This window comes from Thunnus thynnus, chromosome 23 (assembly GCF_963924715.1).
Source record: "Thunnus thynnus chromosome 23, fThuThy2.1, whole genome shotgun sequence".
NCBI lineage: Eukaryota > Metazoa > Chordata > Actinopteri > Scombriformes > Scombridae > Thunnus > Thunnus thynnus.
The window spans coordinates 20356242-20380913 of NC_089539.1; the positions used below are offsets into that span (position 1 = coordinate 20356242).

At 39.0% G+C, this 24672-nt stretch overlaps 1 protein-coding gene across 1 annotated transcript in view; it reads left to right on the forward strand.

The window, feature by feature from the left end:
* The first annotated feature begins 367 nt into the window (after positions 1-367).
* Positions 368-24672, forward strand: part of tmcc3 (transmembrane and coiled-coil domain family 3) — a 32261-nt gene continuing 7956 nt past the window's right edge. The window contains exon 1 of the mRNA XM_067581543.1: positions 368-675. Within this exon, the coding sequence (XP_067437644.1) occupies positions 673-675 (3 nt within the window). The 5' untranslated portion in view covers positions 368-672. The remainder of the gene's footprint in view (positions 676-24672) is intronic.

Genomic DNA, 24672 nt, shown 5'->3' on the forward strand with positions numbered 1-24672 from the left:
AATCTGAATCTGTAACCAGTAACATTTATCTGTCAGGTTAATGCAATGGTACAATGTATCCTCTTATACAGCTGCGTATTTTAATAAGTGCTTTGTAGGCCTTTTGTAAGTTATTTCGGGATACAATGAGTAAGAATAATAACATAATTTAATATTTTTCATATCTAAACATCATTACAATTTTATTGTCTATACTTTGTCTTCCACAGTATACATACTTATTGTATATTTAACTAAAAAAACAACAGCTTTTATTTAAGTGGCTTCTCTAGTTATTAATTAATTCATGTGGGTGTACTTGATATCCTCCGCAGCCCCTCCCTCTGTGTAACGCGGTGGGCGGGGCGTAGTCACACATTGTGTGTCTCCCTTGGCTCGCGGGGGTTAGGAGGATTACCGCGGCGGGGCTGGCAGGGGGGAGCGAACCGCACTGTCGCTACTGTCGCTGCTGCTGTCGGACGGTTTTCCAGCAGCTATAACCGGCAGAGCGGAGGAGAGCCGTGATGGCATGTAAGGCACCGGCGACGTTAACGGACAACCGTCAACTCCGCTGTTGAAGACAACGAAACGGTAGAACCAGCTCGAGTGCCGAGATTATGTCCGGAGCTCGTGCTGCTGCTGCGGCGAAAAGTTTATCAGAAGTCGGGATACAGTCACACCAACGGCGGTAATATGGTAAATAACGTTTTTTACTATTACGAAGTTAGCTAACGTTAGCTAAATAACCTCAATTAAACTGCCCAAAAACAAACATTAGTGCTTCATTGTTAAAAGAAACGAGCGCTCCGTGTTGAGACATATTCCATACTGCATGTGTACGTTGTGTCCTCTTTGGCCACGTCGATAAAAATGCAAATCTGGTGTTAATTAGGTGGTAAAAATGCTCAAGTTTAACGAGTATATTAAGAGTTGACGGAGTGATTCAGGTGAGCATCTTTGAAACTGTCGTTGGAAGAGAAGGAAAAGAGTTGGAGATATTTTTTTCTTTTTCAGATGATATTTTCAGCTGTCACTTTTGTTTTTTTTCTAAAGCGACTAGTCCTGACACGTTTGCGGCTGCAGACAGACGTGTTAATTTAAATTTTTTCTTTGTTAATGGGGGGAAAATGTGCACATCAGCTGCAGCACAACATATTCAAATGCCCCTCAGGTATTGATGAGAGCCTCAGTGCAGTAAACACTGATCCAGGGCTGGGCAATATATCGATATCATATCAATATTGTGATATGAGACTGTATATCGTCTATATATTGGATCATAATATCATGATGTGGCATAAATGTTGTCTTTTCCTGGTTTTAAATGCTACATTACAGTAAAATGATGCAATTTAGCCCTTATTGGGGCTGAACAATTACTCCAGATTTCACAATATGACCGACTGAAATATTGTCATGTTGCAGAGTAGAGCCCGACTGATATTATCTGCCGATATTGGCCTATCATCAATACATTGGTATTGGTGTATATATTGTCCAATATGCGCCGATATGTTTTTTAAAGTTGTATAGGCGGCATTTTATGTGTATTACATATATATACATAATATATATAGATAATATATACACATATATTACATGTTTCAGTGCACTGATGTCATTTTATACGATAAAGTTTATTGTTAAAGTGTAAAATATCACACAAGTCTTTTAAAACCACATTTAAGGGATCATTGCAAAATATGTTTGTTTATGTATATATTCTGTACATAGAAGATTATCAGCCGATATATCGATAATGGAAGTTTTTTACTCCCTAATATCGGTATAGGCATCAGCCCCAAAAGTTCAGTATCAGTCGGGCTCTGCTGCAGAGATGAAAATATCTTTAATTGGTACAGATCTCCGCTAAAACCACACCTTCATCATTTTAATACGCTTTTCAATTTTGTCACAATATTGATATCGAGGTATTTTGTCAAAAATATCGTGATATTTGGTTTTTGGCCATCTGTTCTTAATATTATTCTCTTAAGATCTTTTTATTCCTACAATTGTCCTCTACAAAAATGTGGTGTCAGCCAGTCCTGCAGGCTCTTATTATTATGTTACGCTACTGTACTTATATGTAAAGCAGCATTAAATTTACAGATTTTTACATGGAGTCTGGTTGATAATCTTTCAGATTATCTGCTGACCAGACGGAACTTGTCATAATGTTTTTAAGACAACATGACACTGTTCTCAGGTGCTTTTTTTATCATCTATACTGTTTACGAAGCAGAAAACACTCCCAGTCAGTAAACCCAGTAGTAGTGCAGGTTTATCCAGTCTGTCGGCAGGTGTTGCTTTGATTTCAAGTGACGGAGATGTTTCATAATATTCAGCTATATGGTTTGAATATGGAAATAAAGAGACCAAGACACCAAGGATGTTTCTTTATTCAATCCCCAGGTTGTGTTCGACTTCCTGTTGTATCACATATCTCCGTGTTGATTTAACAGTGTGTCCCTTCCTGTTAAGTTTTGCATGAATGACACACATGCCACAGGTTTGTGTCATGATGTTATTTCTCCTTTAAAGGTTGAATAACGTGACACGTTAAGACAGAAAAAAAAAAACAACAACACAGATTCCTCTCTGACCCAGTTGCAGGGAGCTCACGGACAGAGTGCTGCTGCTGCTGCTCTGTTGCTTTGTGTAGCCCTGTACGGAGTAAGCGTGCATACTTCCAGGCTAAGAGTCATGTGACAGCTGCCAAAAGAGGAGTCACGCCTAAATGTAAAGCTCAGAGGCTTTTGGGTTACTAGGCTGATCCTTAGGTGTGTTTGTTTAGTGTTCCACAGTTTGAAAGCCCTGTGAAATTGCTTTTAATAGGCAACTATTCTCTTCAGTTGGACTTAAATTGAATATTAATTGTTAAAAAGAACCAGTCAAGCAGTCACAATCCTTGGCAGCAGTGTTTTTTCACCAGCTGACACCCACATACACAACTGTGAACCATGTGATATCTTGTCCTGCTGTCTGTTAGAAATCAGTACACCCAACCGGCAAGGCAGGTACACATAAGATAACACACAGGAAGGCATTTTTCAATCCATAACACCTTTTTTATGAGCTGCTCAGAGTCTGGAGGACAGATCATCATGTCCTCAGTTGTTAAAGTTTATTTGATAACCAAGGTGGTGTCGACTGGAGCGTCTTTCACTCCCGGGAGCTGCCCGGTATAAACGTAGTTTACTGCTCAGCCGTTCTCTTGGTGCAAGAGGGAAGTGCCTTGCCAAAGGGCACCTCAGCAGCAGCAGTAGTTGTTGTGGAAGGATGCGGCGTTAGTCATTCACTTTCCTCGGGCTCATTTTCCAGGCGGTAGCTGGAAAGTCTGGTGTCTGGAAGGGAGAGCCGGATGGAGTAGGGTTGGATGTCGTAGCCTCTTACACAGCCATCCTTTTTTTTGAAATTTTCCCCTATTTGGCATACTCAAACGGAAAAATCTTATAATAGAAGAACTGTGAGGCCAAAATGCATGTATTAGGCTTCATTTGAAAGGCAAAATCTTGCAGTTTCTGTTTAGCATGTGGCTAAAACAAAACCAAAACTACATCAGTTCAAAATATGGCTCAAAAAAAGTGTTTGTTTTTTTAAATCCTCGTCTAATGAGTCATACTTGAATAACAATAACTAGGTCATGCTTTATGCCAGAACCACATACCTTCTACATCTTGTCAACCACAGCTGTATAAAATTTCAGACCTCTAGACCTAACCTTATTGGATCTAGAGAGTTTTTAGTTTTTGGTGTCACTGGTGTCCCTGAACCTCTCCAAAACATCTCCAAGTGGCCAAATTGTGTCAGTTGCTTTTATTCATTACTGCGTGATGCTAAGCTGCTTAAAACTGACTTAAGTGGGTTTCCGGCGATCTGGGTGGATGTTAAGAGGTTAAGTTGGAGGAAACACTTAAGCCGACAGGAACTTACCTCACCTCTCTGTCTCGCACTGACTGTATCTCATTATGAGTTGGTAGCCAGGTGATCCACTGGGTTTCAGATTGGGACAGAAGATCTTGTATTGAAGATTAAGTCACAACTGGTCTTGAATGAAGTAGTGTCGACTACAAAAATGAATAATTTTTAAGGGAGTAGTTCAATATCTTTGGAAATATGCTTCCCTCTTTAAGGGAAGATTGATACAACTGTCGTCTCTGTGCGTACAGAGCTACAGTTAAAATATACCCGTTAACTCTTCTGAAGTACCAAACACAGGTTATCTGTGTCGTTTAATCTGTACACAAAAACATTTTTTTGTTTCGGGGGAGATACATGTTGTAAATATTTTGTCTAACAGAAGCAGGATTCACTTCCCGTCTTGTTGTACATCAATATTTACAGCACGTAACTCTCTCAAAAACCACAAATTGTCATTGTTACAGTCTGTCCAAGGATAACACATAACCACAACATCCACAGTTCAACCCCCCCCAAAATAATCTTAATAATCTAAGTATTAAATTCATTAGCGATAATCTACTATTATCTTCTCAATTAATCGTTTTGTCTATAAAATATCAGAAAATACTGAGCATTGTCAGTTATAATTTCCTAGAGCTCATGCTGACGTCCTCAAATATCTTCTGATCAGCACATTTTTTTGTCATTTTTGCTTAAAAAACAAGAGATTATTCAGTTATTAAAATAGCTGCCGATTCATTTTCTGTTTGCTGATTTAGATTTAATATGTCGTCGATGAAATGAAGCAAACATTTTCATGGTTGGTACCTGTGATGCTACCGGGAAGAAAATGCGTCTCTTTGTTCTTTTCCATGAATACATAACACACAGGAAGACATTTCCACGGTGGATCCGCCGGGGTCAGATCAGAGGTTTTCGGTCTCCTGGAGGGTTTAAATGTGTCCTAAATGGCCATTTTCTCTTGTCACATGGACGCAGAAGACATGTGGAGCTGTCTGCTGTGATGAAAAGGGAAGGCGACTGATATCAGTGAGGAGATTAATATTCTCAGTCAGTAGAAGGACTGTAGTTGACTTGGGTTATGGAAACATCAATATGGATATGTGGATGATCTTTAAAGGTCATTCCACTCTTGTGTGTGTTTATATACGCCTAATGAGTGTGTGTGTGTGTGTCTTTTCTCTTGCTATCATTAGATCACTTTCAAAGAGAAGGATTTTGTCCTCTGTGAACTGTTCTCTTGTGTGATGTGTGTGTGTGTGTGTGTGTGTGTGTGTGTGTGTGTGTGTGTGTGTGTGTGTGTGTGTGTTTAATCCAGAGGAAAGGGATGGGGGTCTGCTTCCTTCTGTTACCCTGACAGTATTCCCTCTGGGTAGGAGTGTGTTTGTTTGCTAAGTTTTTTTCTTCTTCTTTGGATTCATGTCAATAAAGATTTTGTTTATTACTCAAATAGTACGTTTCTGCTATGAGTGAAGCGAGGTGAAGGTTTGTTATTGTGTGTTCAGTTTGCTTTGGCTGAGAGTTTTCATTGTAAAAGACTCATGAAAAGCAAATAATCTGACCAGGGCTGCAGCTAACGATACTTTGTTTGATCCGCTGATTAATCGTTCGGTCAACAAAACATCAAAAACGAGTAAAAAATGCAGATCACAGTTTCCAAGAACCCACGGTGACGTCATCAAATGTCTCTGTTTGTCCGACCAACATTACGAAACCCTAAAATAATACCTTTACTATGATGTACGACAAGCTAAAGCAGCTAATTCTCACATTTGAGAACCCGAAATCATCATTGTGGGTTGTTTTGTCAGCTCGTCTGTAATTTCTTCTTCTGTCAGTGTAGTTTTGTGTTGTAGGTGTTCTACTTGATTGACAGACAATTATTCACCAACTATTTCAAGCCATTTATCAGTCAAAATGCCAATTTCCTGGTTCTAGTCTCTCAAATGTGAGGATTTTCTCATTTTCTCTGTTTTAATATCATTATAAATTCAGTATATTTTTGTTTTGGTCGGATAAAGCCGTCAGTTTGGACCTTGGGGAATTATAATGGGCTGTTTTTCAGTATTTTCTGACATTTCATAGACGTGACAACTTATCTGTGCTGTATTTTTATTTCCCTTTCCCTGTTTTGTTATCTCTCATTGTCTGTGTTCGGTCTCTGTTCAGATTTGACTGGTTAATTGGATAAAATTAAGACTTCATGTTTAGACAGGCGTTGTCCTGACGGCCTTGTGGTTAATGTTCCTGCTCGACTCTGGTCGGGTATCTTTGTTTCCAGTCGTATACCTTTCTCTCTTTGTTCCCTTCATTGTTGAAATATTTACTAAAGGCTCCTATAGATGGAAAACACTTCACACAAACTGGTTCCTGACAGCACACTGCTGCCTTGACTGTATTGAGCTCAAAAGTCATATAATATGTTCCCTGCCTTGGAGTATGATGGTTATTGCCTGCAGCAACGCTCCACTTAAGGGCTGGAATTAACGATTATTTTAATAACAAAAAATAGTGAAAAATGCCCGTCACGATTTTCTTAGAGCTCATGGCGACGTCCTCAAATGTCTGGTTTTGTCTTTCGTCAACAGTCTGAAGTTTACTATCATATATGACAAAGAAAAGCTTTAAATATTCACATTTGAGAAGCTGGAAGCAGCAAAAAAATGACTAAAACGATTATTTGAATATGAAACAACAGGTCAGGTCAGAGCTTTTTTTTTTTTTGCTCTATTTCTGTAGGTCACAGGAAACCAGTGTTTTGCAGTTAGCCTCGTTTTATGGCACACACACACACACACACACACACACACACACACACCGAGTCCCCCCCCCCCTCCCCGTCAGCACCACAAATCACAGTGATGAGCTAAGCCCCGGTCATTGTTTGGCCATTGAGAGAGGGCGAATGGGGAGGAGTGAATGTTGTTGAATGGAAAGGGGTGGGGGGGGGGAGTTGACTGATGGTCTTCGCACCCGACTCGCACCCGACTCGCCTGACTGGTCATTACGATGGAGGTGCCGGGCTCTGCTCAATCGCGTCTGTTGTCAGGGCAACCGGTGGAATCCGCTTCTCTTTCTCTTTCTGCTTCTCGTATCCCGGGATAAATGTAAATCTGTTAAAAGTGAGGCAAGATGTGAGCAAGGAGCGCAACAAGAGAGGCAATCTCTGAAACGTAGATTATCGGGACATTTAACACGGAGGTGCAGCGGTTTATCTCTCCGCCTCTGTCTGTCTTTCTCTCTCTCCGTACTTTTGGATTAGGGATTGAGTGGGCTAAGCTGACAGTGAATAGACACACACCAGCAGTGATGCCGGGTGTGTGAGTAACACGGTGCGGATTAACCAGCACACAAATACTCTGCCCATCAAAGAGATCCTGTGTTGGGCTCTCTCTCTCTCACACACACACACACACACACACACACACACACACACACACACACACACTGCTTTTTTTCCCCCCTAGTCATATTTTAAAGCTGATTCATCACCAATTATTACACTCTATAATTTTGGCTCAGCCCCTGCAGCGTTTTCAGATTTGACGATACAGCTTGCACATAATTATTATTAAAAGGACAGGTCAGTCAGAAATTTAAAAAAAATACAAATAAAAGATCACTTATTCATGTAATTATATGTGGTTAATAACTCGTGTTTGTACCCAGTATTATTTTTTTTTTTTTTAGCATAATAGAGCTGAAACCAGAAGACCATCATCAGAAATTTGACGTTTATCAAACAAAAATACCAAATATCATCTGGTTCTAGGTTTTAAAATATGAAGATTTGCTGTTTTTTTCTGCTTTATATCACTGTAAATTTAATATAATTTGAGTTTTTGATAAAACAAGCAATTTGTGATGCTCCTCAGATGTGATATTTGTGATATATTTGTTTTTCTTTGTCATACATAACAGTAAATTGAATATCTTAAGAAACTGTGAATGCAGCTGATCATTATTTTCAATGTCAATCAATCTGTTGATTATTTTCTTGGTTAATCGATTAGTTGTTTGGGCTGTAAAATGTCAGAAAATTGTGAAAAATGTTGATTATTGTTTCCCAAAACGCAAGGTGACGTCCTCAAATGTCATGTTTTGTCCCGTCCAACAGTCCACAACCCAAATATATTCAGTTTACTATCATAGAAGACTGAAAGAAACAGAAAATATTCACATTTGAGAAGCTGAAACCAGAGAATTTGGATATTTTTACTTCAAAAAAATGACTCAAAACCACCAATTGATTATCAAAACAGTTGACGATTAATGATCTGTTGATGGATTTATGAAACTGATCTTCAGCTGCAGCCGTAAATCAAAAGATCATAGTTCGGAGCCCCTCGTAGTGCACGTACTCCAATATACTGTGTGTAAATAAAGTCACGATAGATATTCAAGTGCTGTCAGAGTGAAGAGTTCCTGCCCCTGCGCACACCTGCTACTTACTGTTATGTAATTCAGAGGGGAGTGTTTTGTATTCGGTTGTGTGCTGAAAGAAGAAAACAGGATCATTCAGACTCCGCGGTCACATTTCAAAGTTATTATGCACGATAGCTCTGGCTTGTACTCGCGCCAACATTTCAGTGCACTTGGCTCTGTGTGTGTGTGTGTTTGTGTGTGTGTGTGTGTGTTTGTTAAGTGCAGAGCGGTGCTGTGTTCTGATTCAAGCATCCAAAAATATTTCGTCTCTCTATAGAGGTGAGGAATGTAGCTGAACGCCTTCCTCTGTTTCATTTGATATCTAAATACAGAACAGATGAGTGTATGTGTGACTGCATGAGAACATTAGAGTAGGAACAACTGATCCTAGAATATCCCGGGATATCAAGGATTTGAGACTGGGAATTTGAGGAGTGTTACGAATGGATAGATGTATTTTCCGACTAGGGATGTTTTGGTTCAGTTTGTGCTTTCGATAGACTGACACCCATTAACTGGTGACTGACCGGTTAATTTTTGAGAAAAGTTGTGATGTAGGTTTCATTTGTTAGAGCTGTCCAGCAGTTGGTGGTCAAAGCTAGCTTGTCTCTAACTTTTAGCTCATCCTTCTTCACCTTAAAGTGTTTTCGCTGCATTTAGTCACAGTAGCTCTCGATGGCGTAACGTACTTGGGCTTGAGGTACCAAACTAGCTCTTTCAATCCCTCGGCATCTGCCACACTGACCGGCAGCATGTCAGTCTCGATCATTCGGCACACCAACTGGCCTAATAACAAGGTAGCACCTGTGTTGTTATTACAGGCCCTGTTTGCACCTGGTATTAACATGCGTCTCGAATGACCACTTGTGATCGGATCTCACTGCTCCGCTCTATATGCAAATAAACACGTACATCATTTCCATTCGCTAAAGACCAAATTCGTTCATTATTAACCAGAGACAGAGAGTTATATGCTCCGACACGCCGACAGGATCAGTCAGGATCTAATGTTAATTAATGTTCTGTTTTCTTCTACACATCCAATAGATCAGCTGTTACACACACACAGTCCAGGTTGATACTGTTTGGAGTAAAGCAGTCGTCCTCCTGATAAATCCTGAGCTCATCATGTCGAGCAGCGCAGCAAAACTAAAAACTGTCGTTATCAACTTGAAAGGAAAGAAAAAACCATCCAGCAACGTTTAGCTTCAGACAGACAAGCGAAAAACAAGTTAGCTTCTGGTTTTGGTTTAATTACTATTCTAACTGTCGATTCGAGGAGGGAAACCGGTTAGGGGAACGGGAGGTGGATTACGTTTTTTAATTCACATGAAAAACAAATTAAATTGTTTATCCTGTTATCAAACAAGTTGAACAGCTTTGGACCCGGAGGCAGCAATGCAATTCCCTGCCTAGTCTGCCGGGAAATAGAGTACATCAGTTGAGTAGGTGGTCCTTCAATGTGGTCCAGGACGCATTGCGTTTACATTGCTACATGAATGTGGCCACATGAGGCCCAGACCACCTCCGAATGTGTACACCTGTATTTAGAGCTGTCCACTTGTGATCGGATCACCCGAGACGCATGTTAATACCAGGTGTAAACAGGACCGTTACAGATAGACTGTAGGATTAGCATGCTAAGCTAATAGTCTGTCAACTGTGTGAAACTGTAAAAACACACCTGTCACCTGCTCAGCACGGTGCCGTTAAACTGGAGACGCCTTACTTTTACACAGTCTATGGGATACACACAGCACGGCATGGCTATGCTAACGATGCTAGCCATGCTAATTAGCTGCTAGCTGCCGTACAGGTTGGTGAAATGAATCCGTCTCTTTGTATCTGCGGGTTGGTGCTCCTGTCAGTGTCGGAGCCTCCGCCTGAGATGCTTCAGTGGGTAAATGTGTGTTTTTAAAACTTATTTTGGGGGCTGTGCTCACTCTCAGTCCCACAAGGTACCAAAATTTGACTCTGGAACTGGAAATAAAACTGCAGTTTTATTTCCAGTTCCAGCTTATTTTTACACATGAAGAATGTTTCAAGCAGTTCATTGTCACATTGATTTAGGTTTGCAGTAGTGGACTCTACCTCTCAGCTGCTGTCGTCATATTCTTACATCAAGTTGTTGTTTTTGGCTGGCTGGGCTGCTCCTGTGTCTTTCCCCTCTTGTTCTCTTATTTTTAGGTGTAAAAGCAAACTTGAAGCTGTGACTGTACTGCAGAGTGGCATGAAAAAATAATTAACCAAAGTGACAGCGTGTGTGCGTCATTGACTGAAATGAGTGCAGCACTTAAATTTTAAAGGGGAACTCCAGCAGTTTTACACATCAAAGTCTGTTTTCAGGTCTTATGTGAAGAAGTTCTCCAAACTAAAGCCTTTTGTGGCTCCAGAGGGAGCAACGAAAACCTGATAAACTCACTTGAGTCAGTGTCAGTTGGTGTGTAAGACTACAAGTTTGAAAATGTCACACTCTTACAATCCTTTCTAGACTGACAATAAACTAGAAACAGATATATTCGGTACACTGAGCTGAAACAATTACAGTCTACTGCAACATGCCGACAATAAACTGATTCAATTTGCTTCAACTTTATGGACATTTTGGAGGCTTTTGTTTGTTATACTGACAGGTTTCACTAACATTTAATCTACCATCTTTATTATAACTGGACGGAGCACCACAAACAACCGGAGTGACCATAAAGTCAGCCGTTCTCATCAATCAAGTGTTCCTAATTGGTCAACAGAGTGGCCATAAAGATCAACTTTTTTCTCAGGTTACATTCAGCTACAGGCTGTAACGAGGCCACTGACCCATTTTCAAAGGAAAGAATAGAGAAAACTCTCCTTGGACAGCAACCTTGAGCTCACCTTCGTATGATAGAAGCATAGATATTTTAGCTGCATGATGCCTTAAAGGTGCAGTGTGCAGAATTTAGCGGCATCTAGCGGGAACGGACTTAGCAGAAATGGAGTATAATATCCATAAGTATGTTTTAATTGGTGTATAATCACCTGAAAATAAGAATTGTTGTGTTTTTATCACCTTAGACTGAGCCCTTTATATTTACATAGGGAGCAGGTCCGCCATGAAAATAATCATGAGATATTTACTAATATTAGTATGTCAAAGACAACTGCTTTGGCTAATGACTTTTCACCTTGCAGACATGTTACCTCTGTAACCTGTACAGATGTTCCCTTAAAGATCTCGATATAAACTCTGACCTTAACGTGTTCGAATATTCCGTCTTTGAAAACTAATCCGATTCTGATTTTCCACCTGCGGAGTTCAAATAACTGACTTCGACTTGTAACAGGAGGCAACCGTTTTCTCTCTTTTTAACTCTCGCTCCCTTTTTTTTTTTTTTTTTTTGTACCTCTGTCACTTAATATCCGCATCATTTCCTCTTCTACGCCCTTTAAATCCGTCGTACTATATCTGTCTTTTTCCTCTCTCTCTCTCAAGATTACAACCTAACACATCTGTATCCTCATCTTCTTCCTGAGCATTTCAGAATGGGGAGAGCGAGGGCTGCTGGGTAATCTTTGTGCTGGAAAGCGGAGATTAAAATCTCAGATTACAAGAGGAGAGGAGAGAGAAGAGGAGGGATTACAACTTTTTTTTTTTTTTTTTTCATTGAATCCCAAACTGCATGTGGGTGTGTAAAGCAGGTCATAGACAAACACACACACACGTGGTCCAGATTGTGTTGAGTCACTCTCACACACTGATAAACCTCCTTCTCTTAGAGAGTGTGGTACATCTTGTACTCTATTTTAAAAGCTTTATATAGATATAGCTGTTGCTGTATATTTAGATTCTATATTACCAAATCGTTAGTTGACGCTGAGCTCTCCAGATAGTAAATGGATTGCCAACAGTTTATTGATTTTAACTCAATAACCATCCACAACTCTCTCTCTCTCTCTCTCTCTCTCCCTGGAGTGTGATTTATTGATTCACTCTATTACCTAGTTTCTCTCTGGTGTAGATAAAAGAGCAACCTCTTCACACTGTACATCATTTTTGTTGTGTTGCTCTTTTCTTTTCGCTTAAAAAAAGGCCACTCTTACCTAAAGGGCTCCGTGTGCCGCAGTCCAACATTAAGTTTATTTATACTTGCACAACAACAAGAGGACACAGAGCTTTAATGATCCCTTACACTGTATGAAATGTTCCAAAAAACTTTTTAAATATCCCCCTATCATTAAATATCATTAGTGTGGTTCATTTTAGAGACATTAGTTTAATTACTACAACTGGATGAAACCAGATTACTGAAAATATTGGCAGATGCATTTAACTCTTTGCACCATCCGGTTTAATTTTTAAAGCAAATCATGTACTGTTTTGCTTAAATAGTTTGAACACCATGTTTTAAAATGCACAGTTGTTGTTGTTGTTATGAAAGGCTGTTGTCGACTCTTGTCCTCGTCCACCCTGCAGCAGCTGAGGACGGCTGCAGAGTGGAGACAAGTGGCAGCAACTTTGTGTCAGGAAGTGCTGGAGTTTTCAGCGAATTGTGGTTTGAAGTTTTAGAAGCACAAACTGAAATGCGTGGCACGTTGAAGCACCGCTATTTTTAGCAACATGAGAAGCATGGCTCTAGGGATGCCCATGTCGGTTGGCCCATTGAAATCACTCAGTAACTATTGGATGGCTTGATTTTTTTTAATTTTTATTTTTTTTGCTGACATTTATGGTCCCCAGAGGAGGAAGCCCTCTGGCTTTTTATCATCCAGCACCAACATGAGGTTGGCATTTGTGGTTTTGAGTGAAGTATCTACAATTATTAGATGAATTTAGAGCTGCAATGATTTGACAATTCATCGATTAGTCGATTGACAGAATATTAATCTGCAACTATTTTGCTAATTGATAAATTTTGAGTCTAAATTTTAATCTTGTGTTCTTAGCTTCTCCAGCTTCTTAAATGTGAATAATGTCTGGTTTCTGACAGTAAACAGAGTATCTTTGGGTTGTGGACTGTTGGTCAGAACAAAAGATAACATTTTGAGGTTGCATCTTTGGTTTTGTGAAGCAGTGATTGAAATTTTTCACCGTTTTCATGAATGAAGAAAATAAACAACAGATTAGTCGATGATGAAAAAATGTAAGCCAATCAGAGTCATGTTGGACAAATGATTTGGAATCACAGCGTAGAGCTGTGCGGCGCCACTGCTGAAATTTTACATTGTACAAATCTGGAGTAGATTGCTGAGGAGGCTCCAGAGAGTCATTAAAACACAGTTTCAGCTTTGTCAAACGTTTATGTTTTTATTTTATTCTATTTGTTGAAACACAAAAATGGCGATGTCACTAATCTTGCGGATAGAAATTCACAGCATGATTCCACGTCTCTCCGTTTCGTTAGTTATGGCCATGTAGAGCTCGTCTTTCACACCGTTCTGTGTTCGGGCCCTAATCATCTTTATAGACTAAATTTTCTAATCTGTCTAATGTGGTCCGGATCAGGAAAAAGCAGTGGAAGGAAGTCTGAAAATATGTTATAATGAGTGAGAATGATCAATTCTAAATCAGTACTGCACTCTTCTATTATGCTCCAACTATGTTCTTTCTCATATTTTAATGTATCCGGCAATTCATATTGTGTCTAAGTACATCCTCAGAGCGGCTTACGTGGCTGAGGTCTTAGTCTTTTTCATGCTAATGTACCAGTCTATCTTTTGTTTGAGTGACTTTAGTTCTGTAGATCTTAATCCTAAGCATTTAACCCCTGATGAACCCAGTGTTTAGCTCACACGTCTCCTTTATAAAAAAAACCCCACGTCACTGTTTTCTCTGGCGCTACAGTCGACACCAGTAGCTCCCAGCCATCGTTCCCCTTGGATCATCCTAACTGATCACTGCTTAAATTCGCAGCGAGTGTAATGGGGAGAGCAGGATATCTCAGCCAGAGTCAGACACAGTCAGACATGCCCTCCACCCTCATCTCTCCATCTGTGGCTTGTTAATGAGGCTCTGAGGGGGGTGGGGGGGGGCACTATGACACTGTCATACTGTATGGACATCTGAGTCTGACTGCAGAGCTCTGTTAGAAATCAGGTTGCTTTTCATGTCTTATCTCCCACCACACATATTGCACACAGTTGCGTCTGAGGAGCTGAGAGGCACCGAGAAAAATGCAAATACAAAGTTATTTCATGTTCTCTCTCAGATATTTCTTTTCTGTTTTTGAGATTTAGTTGAAAACAAGCGTTGCGTTTTACCTTTTAAACCTCAGATCTCCGTCTCGTCAGAAGTCACACCCTCTATTATCAAGTTATTACACAGATTATGCAACGGTGACACACCTCTGGACTCCTGTCAGAATAGATTACTGTGAGGCATGAGAGGGAAGCTGCAAAAAGATTAGAGTTAAACGGTGCTTATAATCATATACATACATATATAATAGTGTTAAAAAGCTATCAAGAGATCATTCAAGCTGTCATTTTGAATTCTGTCTTGATGACATTAATGCACAAGTACATTTAATCAACTCATTTCACTTCAGTTTTTGATGTCACTGTTTCTCTCTATTCGCTGCTGGTTTCACTCTCATTACAGAGCTGTTTTTAGGGGATTTTTAAGGGGATAAAATATGCTTTTTGTGTTTGTGCATGCCCAAAAAAGGCCATCCGTTGGTGGTCTCTGTCGCTGAAGTGGGTTGTTTGTGTTGTGTACTCACATATTTTGGATCGGATTCAGGCCCAAACATGTACTGATGTACTTGAGGAGTTTATATTTTTAGTAAATAAAGAGAAAAAGAAGCAAAATCTTATTACTGTTTGTTGTTTACGTAACCTTTGGAGTTGGCGCAGTTTGTCGAGGGCCAGCTTTTGGAAGCTAACCAATCAGAACAGAGTTCATCAGGTGGAGGGGGGGGGTCTTAACGAGGCAGGAGCATAAAGAGCCAGTATATGTTAAATAATTTTTAAAAAATTATACTGTAAATCATGCAAATTATTATATATTCAAGTAGAGCCCCAGAATAAAAATATAGATCTGGAAATGTGCAGGATACGTCCTCTTAAACACTTAACTTCCAGCACTTTCTGCAGTAGTAGAGAGTGACTCCTTACTGTCTTCATCACCATCTCACTGACTCCTGGTACATCTTTGATTAGATCAAGTGTACAGATAGAGACAGAATAATATGACCACAGTAAAAAAAAAAAAAAAAGATTAAACTGTTATTGAATTAAATAAAACTGCTTTGCAAGCAGCATTAAAATAATCATGATGACCTGAAAGTGCTGCGATTAGATTGTAATGTCTGTGAATATCAGCAGTGTCAGAGCGATTTATAAAGCGGAGTGATGAAGATCGCTCGGAGAGTGATCCATCAGACGTGACAGCTCGGCTCAGTGTGGCCTAACGTCACCTCGCGGACACCGGGGTTGTGTTTGTCTCATACATCACGTCTGTATAACGTGTCCCGTTTCGCCCGCCACGAGTTCAATAAGTGAGGTGGGTGTGTGTGCGTGCGCGGAGTAGCCTGTTAAGACTTGAAGTTTTGAGTCAGTGCTGTTTACTTCCTTTCGGTCACACCTTGGGTTTGGCCTCAGTGGCAGGAGTGTGTGTGTGTGTGTGTGTGTTATTCCAGGCAGAACGAAGGTGAAGTTATTAAAACAAAGCAAAAAGCAGAGCCTTATATGGAAGATACTGTTTCATATGCTCTTTTAGGTCTGACGTTATGTGGATCTCTGTTTTCTCTCTTGACTTTTCTCACACATACTCAGCTGTATGGTTGAAATCAATGTCAAGATGTTAATAATAATATTTTTATAGCGGTATGTATCCTAATGTGGCAACTATATGCACAATTACATGTAAAATAATCAAATAGATGCTCAATATTTGGGCTGCAACTAATTATTATTTTCATTAAGCTGCTGATTATTTTCTCTGTTAATCAATTGTGTCAATAAAATTGTGAAAAATGTGCATTATATTTAGCCAGAGCTCAAGTTTACGTCTTAAAATGTCTTGCTTTGTCCAATCAAGAGTCCAAAAACCAAATATTTTCAGTTTACTGTTAAACATGATAAAGAAAAACATCAAATACTTTTATTTTGAAAAGCTGGAACCAGTAAAACTTTGGTATTTTTGCTCAAAAAATGACTGAACTGATTACTTGATTAACTCAAGTTGCCTTCTTTTGAGTGAGATGGAATGGAAATGATTCATAGATTATGGAAATAGTCGATGATACATTTTCAGTCAATATGACTAATCGATTAAGAAATTCTTCACACATTTGATTTACTTGGAATTAGCTAACTGAATCTATAGTCAGCAATGTTTATATACAGTGGATACAGTGGTTTTCCAGAATACAAGTGTTTTTAACTGTTGACGTGAACAAAGTTCGCTGCAAAATCAGAGTCAGTTAGGAAATTAAAGAACAGATAAACACCAAACTACTTAATTTATACATTAAACAACACAAAATAATGACTTTATTTAAAATTATCTCCCACTGTCCATTAGAGGACATAAATAAGATCAGACTAAATGTGTTGAACATATCTAACAACTAAAACCTTAATAAAACTTATATTAATTAATCGATTATTGATTAATTGTTGACATACCTACTTGGAATCATTAATTTAAACAACATAAATGTGTAAAACAATAAAATATTATGATATAAATACAAAATTCCACTGCTAAACAATAATATCGCCCTACATTCATTATATGCTGAATAATACCTAAACTCTCTGTGTTTGTATTCAAGCCCGTTCCTCATTATTCCGTCTGCTCTGTGACTGTTTTGCTCCGCGTTAATTCTCTGGGTAATTCACTGTTCTATATCTGGAGCCCCGTGGGGGCGGTGAGCCTGTCTGCCGGCTCCTCTGCCCCACAGGAGGCTCCTCTCCCTGGTCGCAGAGTCACGGCTGATCCCCCCCCAGGCGGGAGGCTCCACAGACCTGGTTCACATGAGCCGAATGTCGCGTTTCACCTTAAAGCGTCCTCTCTTTTTTTAATCATAGGTGAACTTAAATCTCTTTTTTATCTCGGTATGTGATGTGAATACAGTTTTCATATCCTTTTCACCAAAACAAAGCTGTTATTTACTCTCTTTCTTGGCACAAATACATTTTTTCCCCCAATCTTTTTACTATTTGACGTCACGAGGTCAGATCTTCATCATTTTATTCATTTTCAACATCAAGAAACTTTGCTTTAAAGCGACTCCAGAGGTTTCCTTTTTTAATCGTGGGTTTCCTTTGCTTAAATTAAAATCTCGACGGAGGAGATAAGAGAAGTAATGAGCTGTCAAATCACATCAGCGGAGATAGAAGTACTGAGATGATGTGAAAGTTAGTTTTTTTTTATAAGATCATGTGAAAATTATACATTGTGGTGCATTAAGATGGTCTCGTAGCCCCACAGAGCGCACAAGCTAATCTTAATGATGCATAACATATTGTTAAAGACCCAGTGTGGGACTATTTCATTCATTATTCATGCAGCACAAATAATACTTCTGTACCCATTTCTGTTCGATTTGTTCCAGGCAGAGCATTAGTCATCTGCCTGCTTCTTTTTTTTTTTTTTTTTGCATTTCAGAGTTGATTTATGTCTCGCAGGTTTGAATGAATTTGAATTTACTTTCAGGTGCAGCGGTTTGTGTAAACTGTGCTGTTATACTAGCATGATGCATTAGCTTTCTTTTCCGAGGGCTCAGGAAGTACAGTCATAAATTACCAGGAAAACTCGCTGTGTGTTATTCTCAAAAGTCTCGCTCGGAACAGAACGGCCTTGGCAAATATAACAAGGGTTTGCTGGATTAAGCCTTTCAAAAACCTAAATCATGTCTTGAGTACATCTCCATATTTGTCCAGAGAGTCGTCGTATATTTTGTGCTGTTAAGTAAGAACGTCATAATACAGGACGTAACGGACAAAGAAAGAAGACAGCTGTGATTCAAAGTGGAGTGTTTCTCCAACCAATATCAACACTGACAGCATGACCAAAGAAAAGACAGGAAAACTTATCATCCTTTTTTGAGATCACTGACTTTTCTGATGATCAATTAGTTGTTTTGAGTCTTTTTTTTAAGAAAGAAAAATTCCAAATGATCTGGTTCCAGCCTCCTAAATGTGAATATTTAGTCTTCTATGTACAAAACAAGACATTTGAAGACGTCGTCTTGAGCTTCGGGAAACGGTGATCGGCAATTTTCACCATTTTTTGACATTTTATGGATCAAACAAGTGATCAATTAATGAAGAAAACAATCCGCAGATGAATCAATAATGAAAATTAGTTGTAGACCTTTTGAGGTATCAGTCAGTCGGCCGACCACTTTGATCCAGAGTGAAATATCTAAACAACTATTTGATGTGTTGACCTTCATGTTGCCTAGAAGTTGAATCCTACTGATTTTGATGGTTACCTCTTACACCAACATGAGGTTTATGTTTGTGGTTTTGAGTAAAATTTGGTAGAACAGTTGAATGTATTGCCTTTAAATCTGGTAAAAACATGAATGTCCCCCCTCAGGTTGAATTGTAATAACTTTGGTGGTCATCTGACTTTTTCATCACTTATGACCAAATACCTGCAAAACAAGAGACAATCTCATCACCCTCAGCTGTACTTTGTGTTTAGTGCTAATTAGCAAGCTGAACTAAGATGTTGAACATGGTTAAAGTTATACTTGTTAAACATTAGCATGTTAGCATTGTCACCATCCTAAATGCTGCTGTTGGCTTCTAGCAAACTCAAATCAGATCATGTTACCCCCGTTCTTGCATCTTTGCACTGACTCCCTGTGAGTTTTACTGTTGGTTTTAAGGTTTTGTTTATAACTTTTTAGTCTCTGCATGGCAAGACACCTGGTTATACTGATGTGTTGATCCCTTATGAGCCACAGCACAGCCTGAGGTCCTCAGGCCCAAGGTGACCGAGCCTTTTTTAGTCCGTGCCCCTCAACTATGGAACGTCAGGCCTGAGTATCTCAGGTTGGCCGACTCAGTAGCATCTTTTAAATCACTTTTTTAAAACTCACTTTTATCAGATGGCCTTTTTTAAAAACCGTAACTATTGTTTTTATCTTCTTGTTGTCAAAATTTTCTATGTCTGTCATTCTTTTACTGTTTCAGTCTGTGTTGTACTTTTAAATATTTCTTGTAATCCAAATATTTTAAGATTTTTACTCTTTACTCTGTTGGTTTTTTGCTTGCAACTCTGTTTGTAAAAGTGCTACATATCTTATTACTGTGAGCATGTTAGCATGCTAATGTTAGCATTTAGATCAGAGCACCGCTGTGCCTCACAAAGTCGACTCCTAGTCTGTTGAAAAAATTCTTTTGGCTAAAATATGTTTGGTTAATTTAATATTTTCACCATTAACATCACATAAAGCACCAGTATTGTTGCTATGGTTACTTTGCAGCTAAAGAACACTAAATTAGAAAAATGATTTAACTGTATGCAGTTTTGTTTTATATCATCGCAACATATTCTCCAATGTTTTGTTCATGCAGATCCTCCACATTTATCCATCTATGAGGCAGTTATATGATATCATTATGTCTTTATTATATGATGTTATTCTGGTGGCGTACCCTCCTGTGATTGGCTTAAAAAGCCCAGTTTTAAACTTCTCCACCACTAAATCTCTTGATCTGGATTCTCCCAATCCCATTACTTCCCCCCCTCAACACTTAAACACAGACCAGTTTAAATCAGCTGGTGTTAATCTGGTGCACTGGTTCAGACTCGCTGTGTGTGTGTGTGTGTGTGTGTGTGGCACCATGCTGTGTTAGAGCCGACTCATAGATGATGACTAATGTTGTATATTATCTCTGTTATTTTAAATCTGTTTGCTTTATAAGAGAGAAGACCAATAAAAATCTGTAATTGCTTTAGCTTTCACACATTTTTCTTTAGATTCATTCTTCTATTGAAACTAATGAGAATCTGAGAGATATAATTGGAGAAAAACAAAGATTTTAATTATCTTTTTCTTGATTAATTGATTCAATGTTTGGTCTGTTAAAGGTGACGACCAAAACCCAAAGATATTCAGTATAAAACTGCCTTTAGAGGTCTGTTTAGAGACAACATAGGTTACCACATGTTATCTACTCACACATGCATGTTGAGTATGACGTCTTATCAGCACATTAATATGTATGGCCAAGCTAACTGTGAGACTGTTGACACTGACTAATGACTTCTTTTTTTTTTAAAGTACTTATCTTAAGTAGGGTTCAGAGGGAGTTCTACATTCTCAGTAAACAGCCTTGGCTTGATGTATTAGTGTTGTGAACCTGTTTGTACATTCGTCTCCGGGCAGACAGCTGCTGATTGGTTTTTGACCGAGTGTCGCGTCTCACCTCTGTGTATTGGCGTTTTTTGAAAATTACATTGATTTGTCGAAGGCCTCGGATTGCTTCGTTTGTGAGAGACGACAGCTTTACTGGTTCCAGAGTCTCTCATGACTCGTTTCTACCTCTGGCTCATGTTAGCGGAAAATAAATTGATGGATTAGAGGCAGGAATAAAATAGCTCCTGACTCTGCTGGGAACGACAAAAGAAAGGTTTCCCCTCGGCGGTTTCCTGTGTGGCGGTACCAGGCCTCCCTCTCCCAGTGGCAAGGTCCCCTACTCGCAGCTCCCATCAATGAGACTCTCCCATGAGCTGGCTTTACTCAGTGGGAGTCTGAGTAGCACTCACTGGCCCACTTCCTCTCTTTCTCTTTTTCAGATACACTACACACACACACACACACACACAGAGTCAACACTACAAGCTACGTCTCCAGTATCTAATCTTAGATTTTTGAATATAGGAAGCCAATGCAAATCACACACCGACGCACAGCGGAGACACATAATATCTGCCTCATCTCGTACGCTTTACACGTTGGGTTTTTTTACTGAATTTGGAACAGATAAGGGTTAATGATTATTTTAGGATAAGTTAATCTATTCATTATTTTTAGCCGTGCTAGCAGCGTGGCTCCAGGGTTAGCGAGGTCAGTCAGTGAGTCGCCACTTTTGTCTAGATTAAAATAATCCAACAACTATCGGATTGATTGCCATGAGATTGGCAGATATATGCGGCGCCACAACGATGAATTCTGCTGACTTTAACGATTCCCCGAGTTTCCCTCTAACACCACCAGCAGGTTAAAATCTACACTTATCCAGTGAAATATCTCAGCGTCTACCGGACGGATTGACACATAATTTTGCACAGACATTCGTGGTTACCATAACGATGCGTCCTGATGACTTTAGTGATCCTCTGACTGGTGGATGGATTGCTATAAAACAATACAGATATTCGTCTCCCCTTCAGAACGAATTAAATCTATTTTGGTGATAACCTGACCTGACTTGTAAAACCAACACAACTGTGCTTTGTGTTCATTTTTCAGACGAATCAATTAATAAATTAATGTGTAAAAATGACCATCACAAGTTCCCAGAGCCTAAACTCAAAGATATCTAATTTACAATAATATAAAACAGAGAGAAGCAGCTAATCCTCACATTTGAGAAGCTGAAACAACAACAGATAATTCAGTTTTTACTTGACGAACGACTTTAATATTTACTAAATGAACTGGCTAATCTTCGACTACTAAAATATTCATGTAACTGTGTGGTTGTTTTTAGGAGTGAGAAGATCAGCGTCCTGTGAAAGAAACAGAACCGAAAGGCAGTAGATAATGCAAAGTTTGGTGTTTTTGTGTATATTTATAAGAATAAATATATGGTTTTGATACGCGTCAAAGGTTCCAGGCCGGACTTGAACCCCGGATGCTGCAGATGTTATGTAAATTTTTTTTGTTGGGTTTTTCACTTTGCATATTGTGCTGCTGTGAAAAAATCAAATTTAGAGCATTTCTGCAGTAGTTTTAAGGTTCAGTGAAAATGTGTCACATTCTGCATTCACAACCATTCATTCATACATTTTTTATTTCTTAAAGAGACAAGTTGTTGAATCACCTAGTTTCAAACGAGTGAATATCCCTCAGCGGACAAACGCTGCAGAAAACGCTTAATGCCTGACCCCGGTGTGTGAGTGTGTGTGTGTGTGTGTGTGTGTGTTTTGGTTGTATGTCCATCCATCTGTATAATAATCTTAATGGCCTGAGTGCAGATCAGGGTCACAGGACGAGTAGTGACCAGACACGTGTGACCTCTGAGACATATGGTGCCTCTCTCTGTGTTCACATGTTTCGTTTAGTTTTTTGTGGTCACATTTTTATTATTATTTACATGAAGAAATGTAGAATCAGCAGCACAGCAGTGAATAAAAGTAATAAAACAAGACACTATAGTTATAAAGACCGGTTAGTAAAGTGTAACAATAAAATGACTATAAAAAACAATAAAAGACCCACAAAAAACACATTTAACATCACTCTAAGTCACTATAATAAATGCAAATGAATATACAGTACAAGCCCAGATACATATACATATATATACATATATATACATCCACACAACCTACAACCTACCCTAAAAAATAAAGTTAACATGTACCTTCTCATACATACGTGCTTAAACACATCCATGTATCTCTGCAGTAAAGACTATAAAGTGATAACCGATAACATAAATGCTGCTGACAGCTTGCTGGACAGCAGCTTGCTTCAAACATTACAAATTGATGTGTGTTCACATGTTAATAATTTCCCGCTTTCACCCTCAGACCCACTTTTCCACTGGATGTCCGATACGTGTTTGGACTGACGAGCACGAGGCGCCGACAGCAGCGTGTTTGCACACTTGAATCCCAGCTGATTTACAGCCATGAGAGGCAGAGAAATCGGTTTTGTGTGTGTGTGTGTGTGTGTGTGTGTGTGTGTGTGTGTGTGTGTTTTAGTGATTGAGAGTCTAAAGCAGGAGGTTTAGTTTATGCTGCCGCAGTAGGAAGATGATGTATGTCGTTCACAGCCGCGGTCTCGCAGCGTAATCATGAATTGATCATGATATATTCTAATAACTCAGGCTGTTATTAACAAACAATTATTAACTTCATCAGTTTTAACGATCAAATAATATATTAACTCCAATTATTTTTCCAGCCAAGAGACGCTAACTATGTAGAAGTATCACTGACTGTTTGTACTATGAAAAGTTAGATTGATATGAGAATTAATTTGTATTGATTGACTTGTTTTTGATCAGTGAGCTCAAGTAAAAAGCTGCTGCTGAAGACACAAAGGTCATGTCAGAGGGTGTGATCGGAAATTTTAACGATCTGAGACACAATATCTTTATTTATTTTTCTTTTTTTGAAGTTTTAGGTACACAAAAATAAATACCTAAATTCATATAAAAGGAATCTTAAAACAGCATGTAGGGAGATAAAATGTACAGAAAATATAACTGAATTTACCGAAATTACAAAAACAAAACGTGACAAATATTTTAGTTTTTCATTTTATTTCTTTGTTTTTGGGTGGCCAGCAAATCATTTGGTAGGAAATGTTGTCGCTGTAAGAGGGGAATTCAGACTCATGACCTCAGAAATACTTTCTACAGCCTCGATTGTCGTCATTTTCAAAAAAGTCCCTGTTGTAAAAATGGCAATCGAAACCTTTCAAAATGTTTCCAAGGGTGAGCTTTAGAGGGTTTATGTCCTCATCCTTGAGGCTATAAATTATTAAAGATGTCATCACAAGCTATCAGACCGTGAAAATCGCTTCTTCAGTCTGACCAACAGTAAGAAAAATACATATTATTTATGTTTATCATGACATAAAACAGAGAATTTTCAAAAGCTACAAACAGCAAGTTGTTTTTACTTCAATCATCAGTTCAGAACGTTGTATTTTCTGTCGACTGACTGATTGTAGCAGCATTATTTACGACACAGGTTGGTTCTGAACTGGCTGGATTTCTGCCCATCGGGTTGAACTGATGGATGTGTTACGTATCAGCCGTCTGTACTCAGGAGTAGCGAGAACTGACAACAATGTATTTGCATGAATGACTCTTGAGTTAATAAAAAAAAAAAGATGTTTTAAGATACTAACTGCTGCTCGGTGTCATGTCGACTCTGCAGGCTACACAGCTACAAGCTGCAGGAGGCAATAAAAGTGTCATTATTCTGCTTGTCTTTCTGTAAGAAAAAGAGAAAAAGCAACAACTCGCCTTCGGGGTATGTCAGCAGTTTGCTCATGTGTGTGTGTATGTTAGAGCTCGGTCTGTCTGTGTGCTCTTTGCTGCCGTGGCAACTAGAGTTACCACATACTGTACTAATATTTTAGGTTGCCTTATATAATCGTCTGCTTTTGTCAATACAGAGAGAGGATTTTCAGTACAAGAGACACTGGGGGGCTGTTT